The 21,103-nt window shown below is 37.0% G+C and overlaps 1 protein-coding gene across 7 annotated transcripts in view; it reads left to right on the top strand.

The window, feature by feature from the left end:
• Hipk (Homeodomain interacting protein kinase) overlaps positions 1 to 19,762 on the top strand; it is a 109,586-nt gene extending 89,824 nt beyond the window's left edge. For 4 of the 7 annotated variants that reach the window (XM_017611177.1, XM_017611178.1, XM_017611176.1 and 1 more), the window contains 11 exons: positions 13,030 to 13,403; positions 13,464 to 13,784; positions 14,429 to 14,529; positions 14,605 to 14,814; positions 14,904 to 15,344; positions 15,459 to 15,759; positions 15,819 to 16,099; positions 16,171 to 16,391; positions 16,474 to 19,079; positions 19,360 to 19,519; positions 19,668 to 19,762. In XM_017611177.1, coding sequence (XP_017466666.1) covers positions 13,030 to 13,403; positions 13,464 to 13,784; positions 14,429 to 14,529; positions 14,605 to 14,814; positions 14,904 to 15,344; positions 15,459 to 15,759; positions 15,819 to 16,099; positions 16,171 to 16,391; positions 16,474 to 19,079; positions 19,360 to 19,500 — 4,997 coding nt within the window. In that variant the 3' untranslated portion in view covers positions 19,501 to 19,519; positions 19,668 to 19,762. The remainder of the gene's footprint in view (positions 1 to 13,029; positions 13,404 to 13,463; positions 13,785 to 14,428; positions 14,530 to 14,604; positions 14,815 to 14,903; positions 15,345 to 15,458; positions 15,760 to 15,818; positions 16,100 to 16,170; positions 16,392 to 16,473; positions 19,080 to 19,359; positions 19,520 to 19,667) is intronic. The other 3 variants (XM_017611182.1, XM_017611180.1, XM_017611179.1) reach the window with 3 other exon arrangements.
• The last annotated feature ends 1,341 nt before the right edge of the window (positions 19,763 to 21,103 follow it).

The following is a 21,103-nucleotide window of genomic DNA, read 5'->3' as shown; positions in this document are numbered from 1 at the left end:
GTTTAGCCTCAGCTACCTATTTGACCGAAAATAGAATTTTCATTAAACTGATTACGTGTTGCACCTTCTGTAGTTTTTATTTTTCTTTTGTCATATTTTGCACTTAAACTTTTCACCAACCTCGTTCGGGCGTTAAAAATAGCGAAAGTGTGTTACATTTACTAGTTATTATTGACGAGTGAGTGTGGTAGGTAAGGTAGATGGCTTCTATTGCGAAAAAAATAACCCTAAACTTCGGCCGCAGGAATAGGAGGTGTGTTTTTATTTTTTTGCGCGCGCGCCTGCAATAAAATTCCACTTTCTTTTGCGCATTTCATTTCCAGCTTTCATCCGTTTCCTTTTTTTGATTAGCGGTTCTAGTTTTTATTTAATTTCCTCGTTGTTGACGCAACATTTTTGTGGCTGTGAGGCTAAGTGCGGCCCAACTATCAGTTCTAGGAGTGCAATTTTTATGTGGTTGTAACACGTGATTGCCCATAAGCAATCATCGGTGGGGTTTGGGCTTGACGGCCTAATTTGAAATTACTGACCAAAGTTACCTTGCATGAGTATTAGGGTGGAGCGGAAACAAAAAATTTTGCGTTTCGAATTCCGAATAGCGTGGAATGGTTGTCGTTGGAAGTCAAAATAATACTCGTCCCAGGGATCTAACTCGGAACGTGGGGAGTGGTAGTACGCACCACTAACTACACAGCCACAGCGGCTGGCTCGTTTTTGCCGGCGATCGTTGCGGTCTTTTTCAAGCTAATCGATGTGAATGGCATGTCATGCATCAAAAAAAATATATATATATATATTGGGGCCCGTGATCTTGTTGACGGACGTACTCGTTTTGCCCGTTCGTTTTTTTGGTAAGAACTCACCCGGTTTAATGCAGTGCTTTGACTGTTTATTGGCCTCTAATCTATTGTAATGGGCCCACGTTTCGTCCGTAAGAAACGGCGCAAGCACTCGTCTGGATTGTGGTTGAATATCGCCAAACGCTACCCTGAGACGATTGAGCTTGTGATCGATTGCGAGTAACCGCGGCACCCATTGGTTTCATGGCCAAAAATTCATATAAACTGTAGAATGTATATAGCTCAGTTGAGATACCAACAGCTTCAACCAGCTCACCCGCTGTCATTCTCCAAACACCCTATATAATTCTATCTGCGCTTTCTAGATTGACGACGCACAGTAGGCCGTCCCCATATAACCGGTTGCCAAAAGTAGTAACTGTACTACAAATTCGCTGAAAATTTTCAAGTTTTTAAAAGCGGGAGTTATCCCAAACTGTTCCCGAACTTGTCCCCAACTAGTCCCGAATTTTGGCCGCTGAATTAAAACCAAATCCTATGGTCTGTGGAAATTTTTTGTTTTTGTTGCACCAGTATTGTCTATATATTTGTGAAAAGAATTTATGGTTTACCGCGAGGCTACACTGAGAAAAGAGTCAGATGGAATATATTTCTCTCCACACAAGATTTGATAACTAAGTACATATAAGTAAGAATCATGTGTGGAGAAATTTCAAAATTTTAAGGTGGATTCATCTTTTTAGCTCAGAGCTTTTCTTACATGTGGTTGTTGTTGGGTTTCTCTCCCAGAGAAAAGTCCTCCCAGAGAGAGAAACACAACAACAAGCACATCTACCTTTAAGAGTGCTAAAAATTTGCTGATTTATTAACTACAGCATTTAAATTTTTTCCGCAAACCGCGCGTGACATTTCTCAAATCGTTAAATTAAAATTTTCCGAGGTAGATTCCTAGAATTTTAATCTTGCATAAACGTATGAATATTTCAATCTTTTGCCAATACCACACACTGTTTTTGACAATTTTGTGCTTCATGTTTGCGAGTTTCATAACAAAAAATAAATAAAAATAAAAAGTAAACTAAAATGAATTAAATTATTGCTACCCGTCAGCAACAGAAACCAATAGCAAAACGTGCGAACAATGATTGACGTAAAAGTTAAAGTTTTTTATTGTAAAGGATGTGTTCTTTGTTTTGTTTTTCTTTCGTCGTCTCCACTTTTTCAGTGTCAGTGTAGTTAAATTCGAATTAGCAAAACAAAAGATATGTATGTATGTATGTATGTAGATTGGCATCAATGTTAAATTTTGTTGGTGATGGATGTAACGCGTTCCCGGTGGCAGCTTAGTTTTTTATTGTTTTGTTTTTTATTAATGTTGTTGTCAAACGAGAGGTTTGTGTGCTGCGTGCGTGCGTTGGAACGTGCTGAGTCGATGTGGTTTTGTTATGTAAAATATGATTTTGTGGAAATTGCTAACAACGCTCGACACAACGTGCTTAACGCCCTATTTGCTAACCTAACATCGTTATGCTCGTTTTCTTTTTTTTTTCTCTGCAATTTAACTGCAATGCCGCTAAAAAGTGTAGGTTAAAAATGGAATGAACTGTAAGCTAACTTTGTTGCCAACAACGTTCAGTTTTGCGGGTGAAAATCCACAAAGTTAGTTTATTAAAATTATTTCACTCAATTACTAAGCTTTTCACTTTGCTAATATGCAAAAATTGCTTAATAATATTAAAATGTGAGTACATATCCATGCTATGGTTTAAGAGTGAATTGATAGAAAAAGACTCTGTTTTAGAATGAGTTACTTACTATAGCAAGGATTAGGCATGAATTGGAAGCATGAGCCACTTAACGGTGGTAAGGGATTTTTTCGAGTTTCGGTATGTAGTATCTATATAGATATCTAGTATTATATGAATGTACATATGTAGTTCAATATCAAATATGTAAATGCAGTTGTATGTACCCGAAATCACCCAAAAGTATTTAAAATATATGGTTTTTCTTTCATATTTTCGAACTTCATATAAAATGAGAACTGTAAACTTTGAGGTGGCAAAAAATGAAAAAAAAAAAACTGATATGTGTCAATATTTGGTAAAACTACATGTCTTGTTATTTTCCAGGGATTAAAAATTCTTCTAAGTTTTTGCAATGTGTAATAATTTGTATTATTATGAAAAAAATATTAGACATTAAATAAAAAATAAATAAAAATACTTAGGCAAAATTGGTCAAAATGGCGTGTCCCTACTAAAACGGACGGGGTGGGGTTCACACTTCATGTGTTTGATTTGTTTAAAATTTTTATGTTAGATGGAAAAACATAAATAATAAATAAATCTGAAATTTGAGCTTGATTAATACATTTTTAAAAACCTTACAGCACCAAAAAAAAAACAAATCGATTTAATAATTTTTCACATATCCCGAGAACGGGACGAGGAAAAAATTTGAAACACATCGAAATTCTGTATGAAAAAAAAAATATTTTTAAAATATTTTTCTATTTACATATACACATAATTTGATTTTGATGAAATTGAAAATGTGTTCTGCATATATGAGCAAATCTCACGAGTGTTTTTTTAGTGTCACTGCCTTCTCTCGCCTAAAAAAAAAAATGTAAAGCATTCCTCTTGCATTTATTTGAATCAATGGAGTTCCAGAAACAAGTACAACCAGCAAGTTGAATTAAGATGTGTTGTATTTAAAAAAAAATTGGGACGTGAATGAGTTTTTCTTTGCACAGAAATAAAAAGAGTGGAAAAATACCTTTCTGCTGATACCCAATAAGTCTCAACCAACCAGATTAGTTTAGGCCCACTTATTCAAGTTTTCGTAAATCAATATTTGAAAAAAGTTGAAAAAAAAACAGCATCGAAATCTCATTATAGCGATTCTTTTGAAATGATTTTTAAATATTTTTATGCAGATTTTTAAAGCTTAATCTGTTTTGTCATCTGAGGAGATTTTTTGCAAAAAATCCTTTAAGAAACTATTTTTATTCATAAAAAACTTAATTTTTGGAGATATTTTCAAATCGGTCCAGCTCACGTAAATCTTAATATTTTTCCGAAATATTTTGGTGGACATCTTCAAATATAATAAATTTTGTAATCCCGGCGGAAAAACCGCAACATTTCTTGGTGATGCAGTCTTATGTACATGAGTGGTTATTTTTATTTTTTTTTAGTATATTTTTTTACATTTCATTTAAACACAATTTCGCGATCGAATCTTGCTATTTATGCAAAACTAAAAAAAAAAAATGCATTGTGTAAGGTAAGTGTGCACCGTTTTGGATAAAAAAAAACGTGTTTGCCGAAAAATGATGAGAAATGCACTTACCAAAAATAAATCTATTAGATCACTATGTAGTTGAGAACTCACAAATCGATTAGCAACCCACAAATGTTAATCGAAATTATGCAATTACTAGAAAAACAATAAACAAATTATTAATTGCTTAGTCATATGATCTTTGAAAGAAAATAGATAGTCCATTCACTCACAGTTTAATTCGTGGTTTTTATTTAACACATTTGGCGCACCTAAACTACGACACACTTGAAAAAATCAAACATTACAAAATCGACAACATTTCACCTCGTGTTACAAAAATGTCAACAACATTTAATTGCTTGCAATTTTTTTTTCGTTCGTTCACCTGATTTGGCACACTTGTGCATACACTAAAAACGACTGCATACATACATATGTACGTGCACTGCAAACACACTCACATTGGTAAAAATGCTGCTAGAATTAAACGAAAATTGCAATAAAAGAATATGTTTGTTCACAAGTACGTACATACATACAGTCAGTGTTACATGTACTCGTACACCTTGTTCTAATATAGTATTTACAATTATTTTCATGAAATATTTTTTTCATTAATTATATATTAAAATATTGTTCATTCTATAACATAAACCATATAAATCAAGAAATTTGTATGAAAATCGTTTGAATTTTTGTGAACCTTATAAGAAGTGTGAAACTTGGTTTATGTTATAGATTGAATTATATTTTCATAAATAATTAAATAAAAAAAAATTTTGTTCAAGAAAATAATTGCGAGTATTATATTAGAACAAGGTGTACACTTACATTTGACACTGACTGTAGGTACTATGTAAATGTTTATTTGCTAGCAAAATTAGTGGGTAAAGTTTCGCCTACCTTAGAATTACGTACTTGCCTAACATAAAATTTGCAAAATTTATTACCCTTAAAAGTTGTGACAAAAAAATATTGGCTGTTGTGAAATTTTGTGGCCGATTTCTATTTCTGACGTTGCGTAATTTTTTTTTTTTTTTTTTTTTTTGCAAATTTCTGTATGTTTTCTAACCAAGTTAGTTACATTTAAATTTTTCGAACCTCCTACAAAAAAAAAATTAAAAATTCTTGTTGCGCTACTACCACCTAATTCCAATTGCCATGAAGCAACATAAATATAGCAATTAGCTACAGCGGGGAAAAATAGGACAAACAAATTACGAAGGTATTGAAAAGCTAATAACAATTTCGAAAAAAAAAGAAATTGAAGTCAAGAAAAAAGAAATTGAAGCAACAAATGCAATCAGTTGAGTTGGCGTTCGTGTTGAACCTGAGTTGGGCGCCAGCGTCTGCTCAGCGATATCAGGACAGAGTATTCACTCTACAGACAAGTGAAAAATATTAAAAAAAACAAATGCAATTTCTCATTGGCTTGTGCCACGTTGTGATTTCGCAAAAGTGCCAAATGCCAATACAAGCTTTGTATGTTTGTACCTACCTACATATGTACGTTAATATTCATACATATAACCCGTCAAAAGCCAGACTTTCATAAGCATTTGCCGGTCGTGAAAACCACGTCTTAGATACGTGAACTCAATCTACATACATACATACACACATGTGTACTATATACAAACATACATAGACATCTACATTAGACTGTACCAGAAAAAGAGTTCCCCACACACCTCTGAGTCAAAAATATTGTTGAAAGCAACAGAAACAATAATTTTTTTTTGTCGCCTTAGATTTTTTGTTATATCTTCAGCATCTACATGCAGCCGTATCTGGAAATATGATACATCGATGTTTTTATCTCGAGAAGACAATTTTTTTTGTACCAAAATTCATTAACCAGATCTAAAGTCAGTAAATTAAAGCTTGCCAAAAATCATTAAACTTTTGCTAAGGAAATCTTTCGATTTGAGGATTCGTAGGCAATTTCGATTTTTCTTTTTTTTTCTTTTAACATTTAAGAATATCATACATTGATGCGTTTGGTTTCCCGAAGAATATTTTTTTTTTTGTAATTAAATTCATTGACAATTGAAATCAAGTACCCCGTTCTAGTACTTAGAAATCAGTTTTCAGTTCATACGAAAAATTCATATAAAATGCCACACAAGAAATTAAAAAGAAATTTTCTTCTATCAAATTTTCTTAAAACAGTATGCGACTCTCAAGAAAAAATGTTGGTATATGTACGTATTTATTTCTTCAAGAAAATTTACAGCAACAGCAACCTACTTTTTAAGGCAACAAAAATAATGAAAAATATTTCTTCTGATTTTCCTTGAGAAATTTTCTTGCAAAAAAATTCACGACTCATTGGTGTATGGTGAACTTTTTTTTTGCATGTTAGATGGTACGGTCTAATGTAAATGCATACTGACTGGTATAAAAGAGCACATACAAATATGTATGTATGTATGTAGCTGGTGAATTGATTAGCAATTGCCGGCTGAAATGTTGGCGTGCACTCTCTTGCATTTAGAGAAAAATTAAACGTGTGCACACGTATGTATGTATGTATGTCGTTATGTGCATAGGCCATTTACACCAATTCGAGATCGAATATCTACCTGCATCGCGCCAATTTACGTAGTTTTCTTGATTAACTGATCTTTTGATTTGCACGTACTGGCTGATGTCGACATACCAATTACAAATGTACGTATGTACATATGTACATTCATGCATTCTTATAACTATGCTCATATACATAGATGTGTGTGGACTGGTAACCGTTTCTAATTTCGTATACATATTTTCTTATCTATATATATAATCTATTTATATAATGTGCGAAAGGATTTTTTGTCCAGGATAAAAGATCAGTACCGTTCGCCCGATTTTTAAAAATGAGATGACAAAATTAAAGCGCTTGATCTGTAGATGTACAAACTGGTTTTAGTTTTTCGAAAAGAGTTGCCACCTGTGAAAAAATAAAATGTTCATTATTTATAGTAATCAATGCCATCAAATCCGCGCCGTTCGTTGGATTTCTCAATATGAGGCGTCAAACTAAAAGCTTTGGACTGTTTCACTTTTTTGAAACGAGTTGCCACCTTTTAAAAAAATTTATTTTTATTATTTAAAAAATAAATGAATTACTACAAAGTGGCTAGGTACCAATCGAAATGGCTTTGAAAAGCTTTGGTTTTAGTTGATTTATAGGAGGGTTGCCACCCATTTAAAAAATCATATTAGGTAAGAGAAATATGTATCACCATATGAGTGATAGAAGATATGAGTGCGAAACGAAAGGGATTTCTAGGAGTAGTAGTTTGAAAATATTTTGAAGAGGGTTGTCATCTGCTTGAAATATCGAATTTAGTTTACTTATACACGAATACGAAATATAAAAATATGGATGTCAAACGCAAGATTGTTAGGAAATCTTTACTTTGAACGCTACGAATATTTTTGAGGTGTTGAAACAGGCTTGCAACCTGTTTAAAAAGTTACAATCAAATTATTTTATAAGTTAAATAAATTATTCAAAAAGAAGTAAGTTTGGTAAATTTTTGTTGAATTTGGTAACTTCTTCTCGTGATTTTGGATAAAAAATAAAAAAAATTTGGCAACACTGAACACATGTAAGCAAAATATAAGGTTCTTTCCCTAACAATCCGGAGCGGATCCGGTAATTAGAGAATAAGCGAAAAGTTTGCTCTCAAAAATGGAACAGAATCCAGAAGTACGGGAACGCAAAATCCCACATTTCGTGCCCAGAATTTGAGAAACAGCTTATTCGCGTTGTTTTTGTTTTTGACACCTAAATGCAAACTCTTGGAAATTGAATTTTTGTATTACAAATTTGATTTTAAGAATATAAAGATTGAAAATACATTCACTATTCCTTAAAAGCCCCAAGTAAATGCAGGCAACATGTAAACACAAAACAGCTGATATGCACTTTGACGCTTTATCCATTTTTACCTGGAGAAAAAGTCCGGGCTGTTTCGGACAGGAAGGAGACACTTACGATCCAATACGTTCCAATTTTCGCTCTCTATTGCCCATTTGTTGAGTACGGGAATGATTTCTGGGCTATTTTGGGCACTCGCGGGATCCCGCGTTGCGTACGGGAAAGAACCTATTGCCACCTAAAAGTCTACACTACGTTGCTTATGCATTTGGCAGACTTTTCGTTAATTTTCTGACAGTCAGTTACGGCAGCTTATTCATATTATACTCAGGCCTTTATGGGGCTTTCGCGCGAGGCGATTTTGCAGGCAACTTTTGCATTCAACTCACGCAGGGTTGCACGAAAAAAAAAATTGAATGGCTAAAAATATCAAAATTAAAAAAAAAATCAAAATATTCGACATAAAAAGGCGTTTGCATTGTTCAACTTTGCATTCTAATTTTGGTTGAACGGCCTTTCAACTAATCGCTTTCAACAAAGCTGGTCCATTTAGCCATTCAACTTTTTTTTCGTGCAACCCTGCGTGAGTTGAACGCAAAATCGCCTCGTGCGACACATGTGGGCTCGGCCTCAGGGCTGCCAACTTGGCTCAAACCGTGCCATTTTTAGCCCTATTTTACATAAAATGGCACTTAATTTTTCAATTTGACAGTTAATGCCAAAATGGCACTTTTCAAAAATAGTAATATTTCAATACATTTTTGTGAAATCCTTTGTGTGTACTTCTTTTTCTAAACTAAAATTTTCTAATTTCTAGGGACTATTCAACTGGTTTATCTTATTTTGGCATTGCACTTTTGTTTTAGAAATGTGGTTCTTATTTTATTGCTGAATGGAAAGGATTAAAAAGGATAGCACCATTTGTTGCTCTTTTATTTTTCTATTTGGCACATTTTGGCACTTTTTTATTCTCAATATGGCACCTCATAGCTGAGGTTGGCAGCCCTGCTCGGCACCCTATATTCAGTTTGTCAACCACTTCACAGTTACCTAGAATATCCGTACGACTCGGCAGCCAAATAAATTTCGTTGTGTGCGTCCGTTTTCCTCCAACAAGCTTCCAACATTGTTTAAGTCGTTTTGTACAAGTCCAAATAAAACTTTAGCGTGTTTGCCAATAACAGTTGGAGCTAGGTGATCCGCATACGATGTGGCTTGGCAGTCCGAGGTTTGTAGGCGCAACTGCAAATTATTTGTGGAGTTGGCGAGAAAATCCCGTCTTGCGGTGTGCCTCTTGCCGCTTATCTGGTGACTGATGCTTGTTATATCCTGTTACCAATAAGAAGACTAATGAATGCCGCACGTTGTAATCCAACCCCGGAAGTTTGCATGGTTCGAAAGACTTAACAGCCCATTCCGTTGGATATCACATTCAAAGATTGGATGCAGATTCTACTAAGTTTGGTGGTGTTTTGCACACTGAAAAGTGCGTGGTCGTAAGTACGCAGGGCGACTGGGCTTTTAGACACAATTTTTCTATATATTTGAGACACAACTTATTGCTTCGCCATTTTTATTCGATGACTTTTAATTCGTCGAGATAAGCGATTAGGACATTCGATCATTGGTTGTAGACGGGTAGCACCAGCATTCCGCGAAAAGCGTAATTTGCATTGAGACTCGGCGAGTACCTCGTTTTGTTTAATGAAGTCGACAACCCTTGCGGTGTTGGATATAACATCTTTACCTTACGCCTAGAGATACATATATATGTACTTACGTGGAAAGCGCCGCAGAAAAAGAACGCTGTGAGAATAATGGCGTCTGGCATGATGTGAACAACTGACTGGAGCTATGCTTCCATTTTGGTTAAAGTCGAAATTCCTTTACCGGCAGATGTGACTGGGAACTTCTTTCATTCTAAACGATAATTAGCTGCCCAACTTCACAGATTGCTCCTAACTAGACATACGAAACTGTCTTTGAAAGAGGTCTTTAGACTCCCAGATTGTGCAAGGAAGCTAGTAAAGCTTATCAACTTAGCTCCATCTAAACTGGCCTTCGTTATGGAAAGTGAAGCTGCTCGCCCTTGTGTCGATAACAACTAACTCTATATCCATTTAAGAAGGCCGAAGATTCCTACAATCTCTTCGACAGAAAAACGTCAATTTCTACTAAGTTTCGGACACTTATATTCCGGGAAATGAGGAAGCCGACAAGTGAGCAAGAAATGGATTTGATAGAGTTAGGGGATGTGGCTCCAAATGAGACTGCTATTCTCTCACGAGTCGAGGATTTGGCTTGAGCAGCCGAGGCACTCAAACGGCACGTTCAGGTCCTCAATGGAATGCTAATGGAACACCGAGCCACGTTTAACGAATTTTGTAGATGCCTTAGAGTTGAGTTGCGATAAAATTCTTTCGCCACCTCCTTCCACTGGATTCAAAATTTACCTTCATCTTTTAAAAAGGTTGTTGTTGTTGTAGCGGCTTTTAAAAAGGTATTACCTATCGGTTAGAATGAAACATCAACTTACGTATATATATCTAAAATTTCTTAAATTTTCACCTATTTTTGATGGTCCTCTTCAAGTCAAAACTTCCTTTCGAAGAAGAAATAATTTTTTGAATTTGCCATCTAAAGTTTCTAGGAAATTCCTTTAGGATATTTGCGCAGCAATTTCTGAGCTATTAAACGTTGTATGTATCTATGTATGTATATACATACATACATATGTATGCATCTATTCAAATGCTTTACTATGTTTTATCTGCATTAAGAACTGTTCAGACGCAGATAAGCTGGTCAAGTGATTGGATGAACGCAATACAAAATAAAACAAAGCAGCATCGTACAACAAAGGGGCATTGGCGCTTTTGTGTCAACATAGAAGAGAAATAAATGCAGTATCAACCGCTTTGGGTTAAAATCTACATATCAGCTTCTACTAGGCGACAAATTTATATACATATATCTACATTTTCATGCATTTTACCACAGCAACAGTAATGGTAATTTGTAAGAAGATAAACAATATCTTACAACGAATCGTCGCAATTTTTATTAGTTGAAATATCTTTGTTTTTGCTGACATGTATTGTATTTATTTGTACAGCTATATACAGTGACTCACAGAAGTATTTTGCTTTGATTTTTTTTTACGATGTTCAAAATGTTTTTCATGGTATATTTTTTTCATTCATTTTTTATAAAAATATACGCAACTCAGTCTACAACAAAAACCATTTAAATCAAAATTTCAAACTTTCCGCAAATTTTCTTTAAAATTTTAAACTTGGTTTACACAATTTTTTTTCGTGAAACTTCATATAAGAATATAAGAATATAGCTCGAGTCTACAACAACCATGCAAATAAAAATTTCAAGTTTTAGAGAAAATTCAGCAAATTTTCCTCAAAATTCAGCAAATTTTCCTCAAAATTCAGCAAATTTAAACTTTTTAATCAGATTTTAAAAAAAAATCGAGTTTACATTTTCGTTATGAATTTTTTTATGGAAGAAATTACCTATTATCAAAAGTTAACGTAATTTTTATGCGACCCAATCTTATTAAACTGTTGGATATTTTGATAAAAATTTGCTGAATTTTTCTTAATTTTCACTAAAAAATTAAATTTGGATTTACGTGTTTTTTGTTATAAAAAGTTTAAAATTTTGATGAACATTTGCTGCACTTTTTTTTATAGTTTGCAATTTTTTATTTACGAACGAAAAAGATTTAGTATGAAAAACATTTTGAATTTCGTCAAAAAAAAAAAAAACAGTGCAAAATACTTCTGTGCATCACTGTATGTACTACATATATCGTGAAAATGCTAGCATACAAAAATTTCCACTATTTTCCATATCTACAGTTCTTGTTGTCCGTCCGCCTGCATTTGTCGCTGTTCCTTGCCTCAATTGTTGCCGGAAATTATGTGACGACACTTTTTGTTTTATTCGAATTTCGCACAATTTAATTAATTTTGCATCGGAGTAAGACGTACTTGCATATAAATATGTATACATTTACTTACATAAATACATACATACATATGTACAATATCTACAGTGGTGGGAGAAATATTAAAAACTTTTTATTTTGACCATATTACTTTTGTTTATTTGAAGTTTATTATTTTTTATAAAAGTCTACCGCATTATATAACATGCACTATGTAAATCCAAATTTTGAAACTTTGTATAAAAATTATAAGAACTGCAAACTTTTGAATAAAATATTTTTGAAAAATTTTTGGTATGCAATTTTATATTATAGCCCATTAAATTTTAGTCGGGTAAGTGAAATTTTCAAGCGGCTAGAAAATCGCGTTGATTTTTGATAATTTTTTTGCTGACGCTGCTAGGCATTTTCTGCCATATAAAAGAAATTTTGAGCATGCACAACAGCCGTCAGCCAAACAAATTATTAAAAATTAAAGTGATTTTCTACCGCCTTGAAATTTGCACTTTCACGTACTAAAATTTAATGGGTTATAATANGAACTGGCTGCCGAGATAGGTCGATCTTCCACTCAGCCATCGATATCTACCCAAAATTATTTTAAAAATTCCGAATAAATAGTTTGAAAACGTTTGGGGGATTTTGGTAAAATTTGTTGAATTTTAAAAATTTTTGTACGAAGTTTGAAGTGTGGTTTTATATGGTGCGTGTTATATGTATAACGCGCTACATTTTTATAAAAAAATATGAAGCATCAAATAAACAAGAGAAAAATATCTAAAACTGGTCAAAATAAAAAGTTTCTATTATTTCTCCCAGCACTATATACATATGTATGTGTCTCCTATATACTTGCAAGTCTTGAGTGCAATAGTGCCGCATCTCTAAATGCTCGCGCGTCTAGCATCATATCAGCAGCCGCTGTTGTGCCGTTCGTACGCATAGAGAGCCGGCTGTGCTGGCCGTCCAATCTGCGAGTTGAAAGAAATTTTCTGTTTTCTAGTGCCAGCTAATTTTCAATTTTTCAAAGTAAATTTTTCTGCAAGAAAAGTAATACATTCTTATTAATTGTTTATTTCCATTTCTTTCCTTTCTTTCAGAGTGTAATTGCGGTTGCCTTGATTCATATACATCGTCCTCCTCGTACATTGCCTCAAGCTCTACGACTCGTTGTCAAAGCACTAGTAACGAAGCTGCCGGAGTTGGTGTTATAAGTAGTACAACCGCAGTAGCAGCGTCAGCAGCATCTGCTTCAGCGCAAACGGCATCCACCAATTCGGCAGCGGTGGCGGCGACGGCGACAGCGACGACGACAACGAATAACAACAGCCTCAAGACGGCGCACACTAAAGTCGCCACGTCTGGGGGGCACGCCAATACGCAGCCCCCCAGCAAACGTTCGAGCAGCGGTGCCGATGGCGATTATCAGCTGGTGCAACATGAAGTTCTCTATTCGCTCTCCGCTGAGTATGAGGTGAGTTATTGGCGTTTCTTTTTGAATTCTTGAATTGTTTTAATTGAATACTTTTCCTAGGTACTGGAGTTTCTGGGACGCGGCACGTTCGGTCAAGTGGTTAAGTGCTGGAAGCGTGGCACCTCAGAAATTGTGGCTATTAAGATTTTAAAGAATCATCCGTCATATGCTCGTCAAGGTCAAATTGAAGTGTCGATTTTGTCGCGACTCAGTCAGGAAAATGCAGACGAATTCAATTTTGTACGCGCCTTCGAGTGTTTTCAACATAAAAACCACACATGTTTGGTATTTGAGATGCTTGAGCAGAATCTTTATGATTTCCTGAAGCAAAACAAATTTTCACCTCTACCTTTGAAATATATCCGGCCCATATTGGAGCAGGTTCGTGATATTATTATTTCTTTAACTTTAAATCGATATACATACATATACTTATTTTTGATTTCTATTTCGAAACATTTATTTGGAATGCTCATACATATACATATTTCGATTTTAGAAAAACAAAAATTGGTTTAAAAAAAATTGAACTTGGCCATTGAAAATTATCGGTTTCACTTAACCCTTACAAAAGTTAAAAAAAAAACCTTACAAAAAGCATATGAAACAGAATTGTTTTTTTTTTTTTTCATTGAAATAATGCGACTTAACTAGCTAGGTTGGTTAAATTAAATTTAACACAAACACATTTATGCCTACATCAATCAAATGTGAGGTGAATCCACTGAATTTTCTTCAAAGTCGTTACGAGTATCTCTTCTAAAATAGTTCGTTAAAATACCAGTGAAAAGGATTTTCAAAACTACTACTGTAAAGATTTTGTGTCGAAGTGAATTTTTTCGCCTATCATTTAATGATTCCCTTAAACCTTGAAATATTTCTTACTAATTTTGAGAGTTGAAAAAAAGTTTCGATACTTTCGAATTATTCGACACATATCCCATTTAAGCGAATACCAATATTATGTTTGAATTCTTATATTATTATTGTCAACGATGACTTCTAAAACCCATTTTCCTCGCCAGGTTTTAACGGCGTTGCTGAAGCTAAAGCAACTTGGTTTGATTCATGCTGACTTGAAGCCGGAAAATATAATGTTGGTAGATCCTGTCAGACAGCCCTATAGGTAAGTTATCGTCAAGCCTTTGGTTTATATGTATATGTATAAAAAATTTAACGCAATTTCACTAATTTTTTTTAGGGTGAAGGTGATTGACTTTGGCAGCGCATCGCACGTTAGCAAAACAGTTTGCAACACCTACTTGCAATCGCGCTACTATCGTGCGCCGGAAATAATTTTGGGTCTGCCATTTTGTGAGGCAATCGATATGTGGTCGTTGGGCTGTGTAGTGGCAGAACTGTTCCTGGGTTGGCCCTTATATCCGGGCTCGTCTGAGTTCGATCAAATAAGGTGAGTTTATTCTTTTAATTTCTAGGATATTTGCCTACAGATTATTGTTAATGAACAAATAACCCTATTGCTAAATAATTAACCCACAGGTACATATCACAGACACAGGGTCTGCCCACGGAACATATGTTGAACAGCGCCTCGAAGACATCGAAATTTTTCTATCGCGACGTCGATTCGACCTATCCTTTTTGGCGCTTGAAAACCACAGAAGAACATGAAGCAGAGACGAATACGAAGAGCAAAGAGGCGCGCAAATATATATTTAATTGTTTGGATGACATCGGTCAGGTAAATGTGCCTACCGATTTGGAAGGTGGCCAATTGTTGGCCGAGAAAACCGATCGGCGTGAGTTCATTGACCTGCTAAAGCGTATGCTGACAATTGACCAAGAGCGCCGTCTTACACCTGCTGAGGCGTTGAATCATTCCTTTGTACGCCTCACTCACCTAGTTGACTATGTTTATTGTAACAATGTAAAGGCATCGGTGCAAATGATGGAAGTGTGCCGTCGTGGCGATTTTCATACGTGAGTACCTACACATTATCTTTTATTGCATTAAAAATTATTGCAAAATGTCGCATGTTTTCATTAATAATGTTTCGTGCATTTTTTTATTTGTTTTCATTGCCAATTGCGCAGCGTACAACCAGCCTCTACTTTGGTTACCAATTTTGTACCCAGCACTACCGAGAATATGACGTTTACCATCAACAATCAGCTGACCAGTCAAGTGCAGCGTTTGGTGCGTGAACGTCCGCTAGCCTATGAAGGACTCTACCAAATCTATGGCGGTCGTAATGTCGGACGGCAGTACACTCAACGGCCTGCCGATGCCTTCCAACATCAGCTGAATATATTGTGTCCGCCCTCTTATCAAGCTATGCCCAGTCCCACCAAGCATGTTGTTGTTGGTAGCGCTACAATGCAACCACCATTGCAAGTACGTACATAAGCGGATTTTAATCCTTTTTAAAAGTAACGAAAATAAACATTTCAAAGGTTCCTCCACAGCAGTATGTGAATGTGCCTGTACCAGTGTCAATGGTGGAACCGGCTTCCGGCCAACGTATGTTGCTGACTAATCGTGTGCAAGCAAGCGGTGTGGCATGGCCACAAAATGGACGGCAGATGGCTTTGGTGCCTTCATGGCAGCAAGCACCAGCGCATTCGTTGATTGTTGATTCAGCGCCATTTTTGAACGTTGAGGAAATTTATCCGAAACACCATTTGAATATACCAAGAAATGATCTCAAGAAGGAGTCGCCAGTGCAGCATTTAGTGTAAGTAATCATGTCTCATAAGCACCGAATGGTTTTAAATTATATAATTTTTCATTCAATTCAATTTACAGTACGAAGAGCAACTCGTATCGTGTGCCGCGCCATGACAAAAAGGAGAACAATCAACTGTCGCCTGTTAAGAAGCGTGTAAAGGAGAGCTCTCCACCACATCAGCAGCGTTATAATCGCGCTTCGCATGTTTCTCCGCAATACCATAGCCATCATAATTGCAACTATGGTAGCAGTTATAATAGTAACGCTGGACCGGTTATCACTTCAGCTTCGTCCAGTAGTAAGGAAGAGATCATCTTTCAAATACCAATCTCCCCTTTCTACTTGCATTCTAACTCATCTACCTTACTTCTTTTCCTCAGATATTGTCAGTCAGAGCAACAGCAATGGTGGTGGGCACCATCATCATAGCAGCAACTCGGCCAATCAACAACATGTTATTAGCAGCAGCAGCGGCAGTAATGGCGGGGGTAATGGTGGCGGCTACAGCAATAGCAATCATCACATTATCAACAATTGTAGCAGCAACAATAGCGTTAGTGGTGGCAATTATCATCATCAAACTCACCACTCGCAACAACATCAGCCGGTACAGCCATCGGTGCCACACTCGCATCAGCATCATGGTGCTATTGTAAAGCAACAGACGATTACTATTCACGATACGCCATCGCCCTCGGCTGTCATAACGATTTCCGATAGCGAAGATGAGGGGAATGAGCCACCGGCTCCAGCACCCGTTGCGCCCGTAATGAAGCAACGCGCACATGCTCAGTCGCAGACCAATCCGGCTTTATTGCAACATTCTTCATCGTCTTCGTCTTGCCGCGCCAATGGTCATCAGCACCAGGTGCAATCGCAGCAACAACAGCCGCAGCATGTACACCACCATCACCATCAGCCCCAACCACAACCACAAGCGCAGCAACAGCAACAGCCGCCGCATCCGCATCAGCCACAACAGCCACATCACCAGCACCAGCATCAAGCTGTTAACATCTATGGTAATGCATCAACATCCACTTCAACGTCTACTAGTAGCATCACTAATCATTCAAAGGCAAAGTTGTCGCATGAGTCACAATCACAGTCACAATCGCATACGAATTCGTATTCGCATTCAAATCTAACCCATAGCTCTGATGTCAGCATCAAATGTTCAAGTAGTTCGAACAGTAGCAATAGCCATAGCCATAGCAATATCAATAACAGTAATATTAATAGCAATAGTCAAGGCGGTGGCGTACATAACAATAACAATCATAATAATAATAACAGCAACAACAATAGTAACAATAGCAGTAGTAACAGTAATCAATATGCCACCGCCGCCCGAAGTACGGCATCAAATGCTGTGCAGGGCGGAAGCGGAAGTGGAACTGGATTTGGTGCAGGAGCCGGAGCAGATATTGCCGCTGGCGCCGCCGCGGTCGCCGCATGCTCGGCACAGCAACATGTGGTGCAACACGCACACTCGCTTCCACATACGCACTCGCATTCACATCATCAAAATTCTCACCATCATCACCAGACTCCGACACAGACGCTAATGCAGCCGCAATATATTGCAAGCAATCACCATCATCAACCAATGCAGCCACAACCGCAGCCACAGCAGCAGCAACATGCGGCTAGCAATTGCGGCAGCATCTCTCACAATTCCGCCTCCACTTCCGCAACCAACACCAATTCCAATTCTACTTCTACTTCCACCCACCACCATTACAATAGCAACAATAGCAGCAACAATCATCACCATCATGTTGCTAGCAACACTTCCTCCATATCCTCAAACACCAACAATTCTTCCTCACATTCAACATCTTCCCTATCCACTGTCAATCCCTATCCACCCGTACTATCTTCTTCCTCCTCATCCTCAGCCACCACTAGCATCGCTCATCGTCACAGCAAACACGTTCAGTTAGTAATCCCATGCGTAACCGTAGGTGACAACGATACAGAGGAGGTGCGTCGTCGTAACAGTCATGTACACAGTGGCGGTAATAGTCCCAGGCAACAGCAGCAGCAACAACAACACCAGCATCAGCATCAGCAAATACAAGCTTCATCCTCCTCACATCATCACCACCAACAACAGCAGCAACAACAGCCACATCAGCAACAGCATCAACATCAGCAACAAGTTGTACAGCCGCAGCCACAGCAACAGCAGCAGCAGCAGCAGCATCAATACCAACAGCCTGCTCAACAGCAACAGCCGAACATAAAATATGAACCGGGCCAATCGCAAAAGAAGCGCATTTTGGCCATGGCACAGAATGAGTGTTACAACAATGGCGGTAACGCAGCTGGCTGCAGTGGCAGCGGCAGCAGCTTAGGCAACCAAACAGCTAGTTTGCCACATTTGCCAACCAAGCAGGAGCCAGCCGAATTTTACGAGTATCCGCCACAGCAGGCTCCTACAGTCGTAGTCGATAACAAGCGCTCCTCATGGGCAGCCGCAGCCACACAGGCACAACCGGCACATCACAAGCGCGAGGTCATCTCCACGGCACCATCTGGATCGGCATACGTACAGCATGCACCGTCCTCGTCAGCAGCTGCTGCTGCACCGCCATTGGCGCATTCGAAGAGCTCATCGTCGGCAGTTGGCGGTGTTGTGGCAGTAGGTGCTGTCTCAGGTGCCGCTGCAGGTCCGCCATCGTGGGGTGCACCGCAAGTGTATCATCGCCAACAGCAAACTCATACAGCCGTACAAGTTGTTGCACCATCAGCGCAGCAGCAACAATCACAACCACAGCATCAACATCATCAACATCAAGCGAATACACCGATTGGTGGTTCGCCAGCTGCTGCTACAGCAGTAATGTTGCAGCCGGATATATATGCACAGGGTGACATGTACCGACGTCCAACGGTGTTTGTATCGCAAGCGACTCCAACATATGCGTACAATCGGGCTGCAGTTGCACCGCCGCCAGCACACAACAGTTCGAGTCGTCAGGTGAGTGGGGTACTTTATGATTATAACAGCTGCAGGCTCTGGGGGTCTATTTGCTTGAGCCGCTTTCGATTCGCCTACACCAACAGTTGAGATGAATGCTTAAAATCACTGGATTCTTTCGATGACAATGTGTATGAATGGCGACCGAACAACATATCCTTTTAATGCTCATATCTGCTTAAGCTAACAAAGAGCTTAAGCAAGAAAGATCGAAAGCGGCTTTTCTCAATTTCGGGGAAAATTTGCTAAACCATTTCTAACTGCTGGCTTTCGTTCACAGGTAATACCATCGCATCCACTGCCCGCTCATATACATTTTCCCACACAGTATAGCCAATTTGGTCCTCTGAGCCCAGCACAAGTTGCCGCCAGCAAGCATGCGCATTATGCTCCGGCGAATATATGGTACGGTGGAGAATAAACTGGTTTAAAACACTCGAGTGAGTCCAACGAAACGAATAAATTAATTTATTATCTTTATTGTGCACCGCATTCATATGTATTACATTTGCTAAATAAATATTTTTCTATCTTTCATGCTTGTATCAAACTTTAATATACAATTTACCGCCTGAACGTTTCATGCAGATCTTTTCTAACTGATTGTGTTGGCAGCAACAGCAGATTTAAGAAAACCAAATGCAGTAAAAAGAATTACAACCACAACAACAACAACAATAAAAACTATATTTTAGACGACTTGCAACAAGAGTTGCTGCAAACGTCGCAAGAACAGCAGCAGCAGCAGCACCAACATCAGCAAATGCATAACGATTTAAAAAAATTGCTTACGTCCGCAAATGTGACGATGGCGACTACGGAAGCAGAAACTCAAGCAACAGAAGCCAACACAACAACATCAATTGAGGATAATCAAAATTTATGTTTTACACGATGGTGGTTTATGCTGATGCAACAAACTATAAACTACAATTACAACAATATATTACAACAAACGAACGCTGCAGCAACAACTACGTTACCAGCAGCATTTTTTGACGAGCTTCTAGGAAATGTAACAAATATTTTTCCAAACGAACAATTACAGCCGTAAAAGGGCGGGCCGGTAAGTCTACTATGGTTGGTGTAGTGCTAGTAAGCTGTATTGAATTCAGCAAATGTTTTACGCCCACGTAACGGACTGTAAGAATTGCAAGGAGTGTTGGTGGCAAGTGAAAATGCCTTCAACACGTAATTTGTATTGTATATATGTATGTAAGTAGAATTGAAAACGTATAATCAAACTTTCTTAAATGAAGAAATGATGTGACTATATAATAGTATATGTATATCTACATAAATTGGAAAATATTAACGATTCCTTCAAATGCATAACAACAATTAGACAGTTACTTTAACTTATTAAACACACATCCACGCACTAATACAATTTTATAACAACAATGTACGAATACTTGGTGATAGGTGTTTTATAGATGAACAACAGTGTATAGCAAAAATTTTGCCCAGTAATTTTTGTACACAGCAAATAAGCTGCAATCATTTTGAAATATAGCCGGCGTATGTATGTATTTAGTAGAGCTACCAAAAAAGAAGCTTAACTAATGCATATTCAATTATGGAGATAAGTCAACACTATTGCAACATTATGTTGATTTTTTTTTTAAAGAAGGTAGCAACAGATTCAGCCACATACATATTTATATGTCTCGCTATCACTAGAGCATGTATGTGTGTATAATCAAATGAATAGAAAAAAAGTTGCAAAATTGCTAAAATAAATTTATTCTTATTCTTATGGTTATTATTATAAAAATGTATTATATACTATAATACTTAAATGTATGCATTAAACCTATTGATATTTTGTTATATCTCATAAGTTTACAACGTCATAATTTTGTAAGAAAAAAAAAATCAATACATATTTGTATATGATTATTGAAACCTATGGATGTACTTTAAAGAAATTGTAAAAAACATTCAAACTATGCATTCATAGATATGCTAGTACATATATATGTACAAAAAGCATACAAAAAGGCACATATTGACCAACCCCT

Source organism: Rhagoletis zephyria, unplaced genomic scaffold (assembly GCF_001687245.7).
Source record: "Rhagoletis zephyria isolate East Lansing unplaced genomic scaffold, Rhagoletis_zephyria_1.1 Rzeph_scaffold_00376, whole genome shotgun sequence".
Classification (NCBI taxonomy): Eukaryota; Metazoa; Arthropoda; class Insecta; order Diptera; family Tephritidae; genus Rhagoletis; species Rhagoletis zephyria.
Note: the sequence above shows the minus strand (reverse complement) of the source record. Positions and strands in the feature narration are given on the sequence as shown.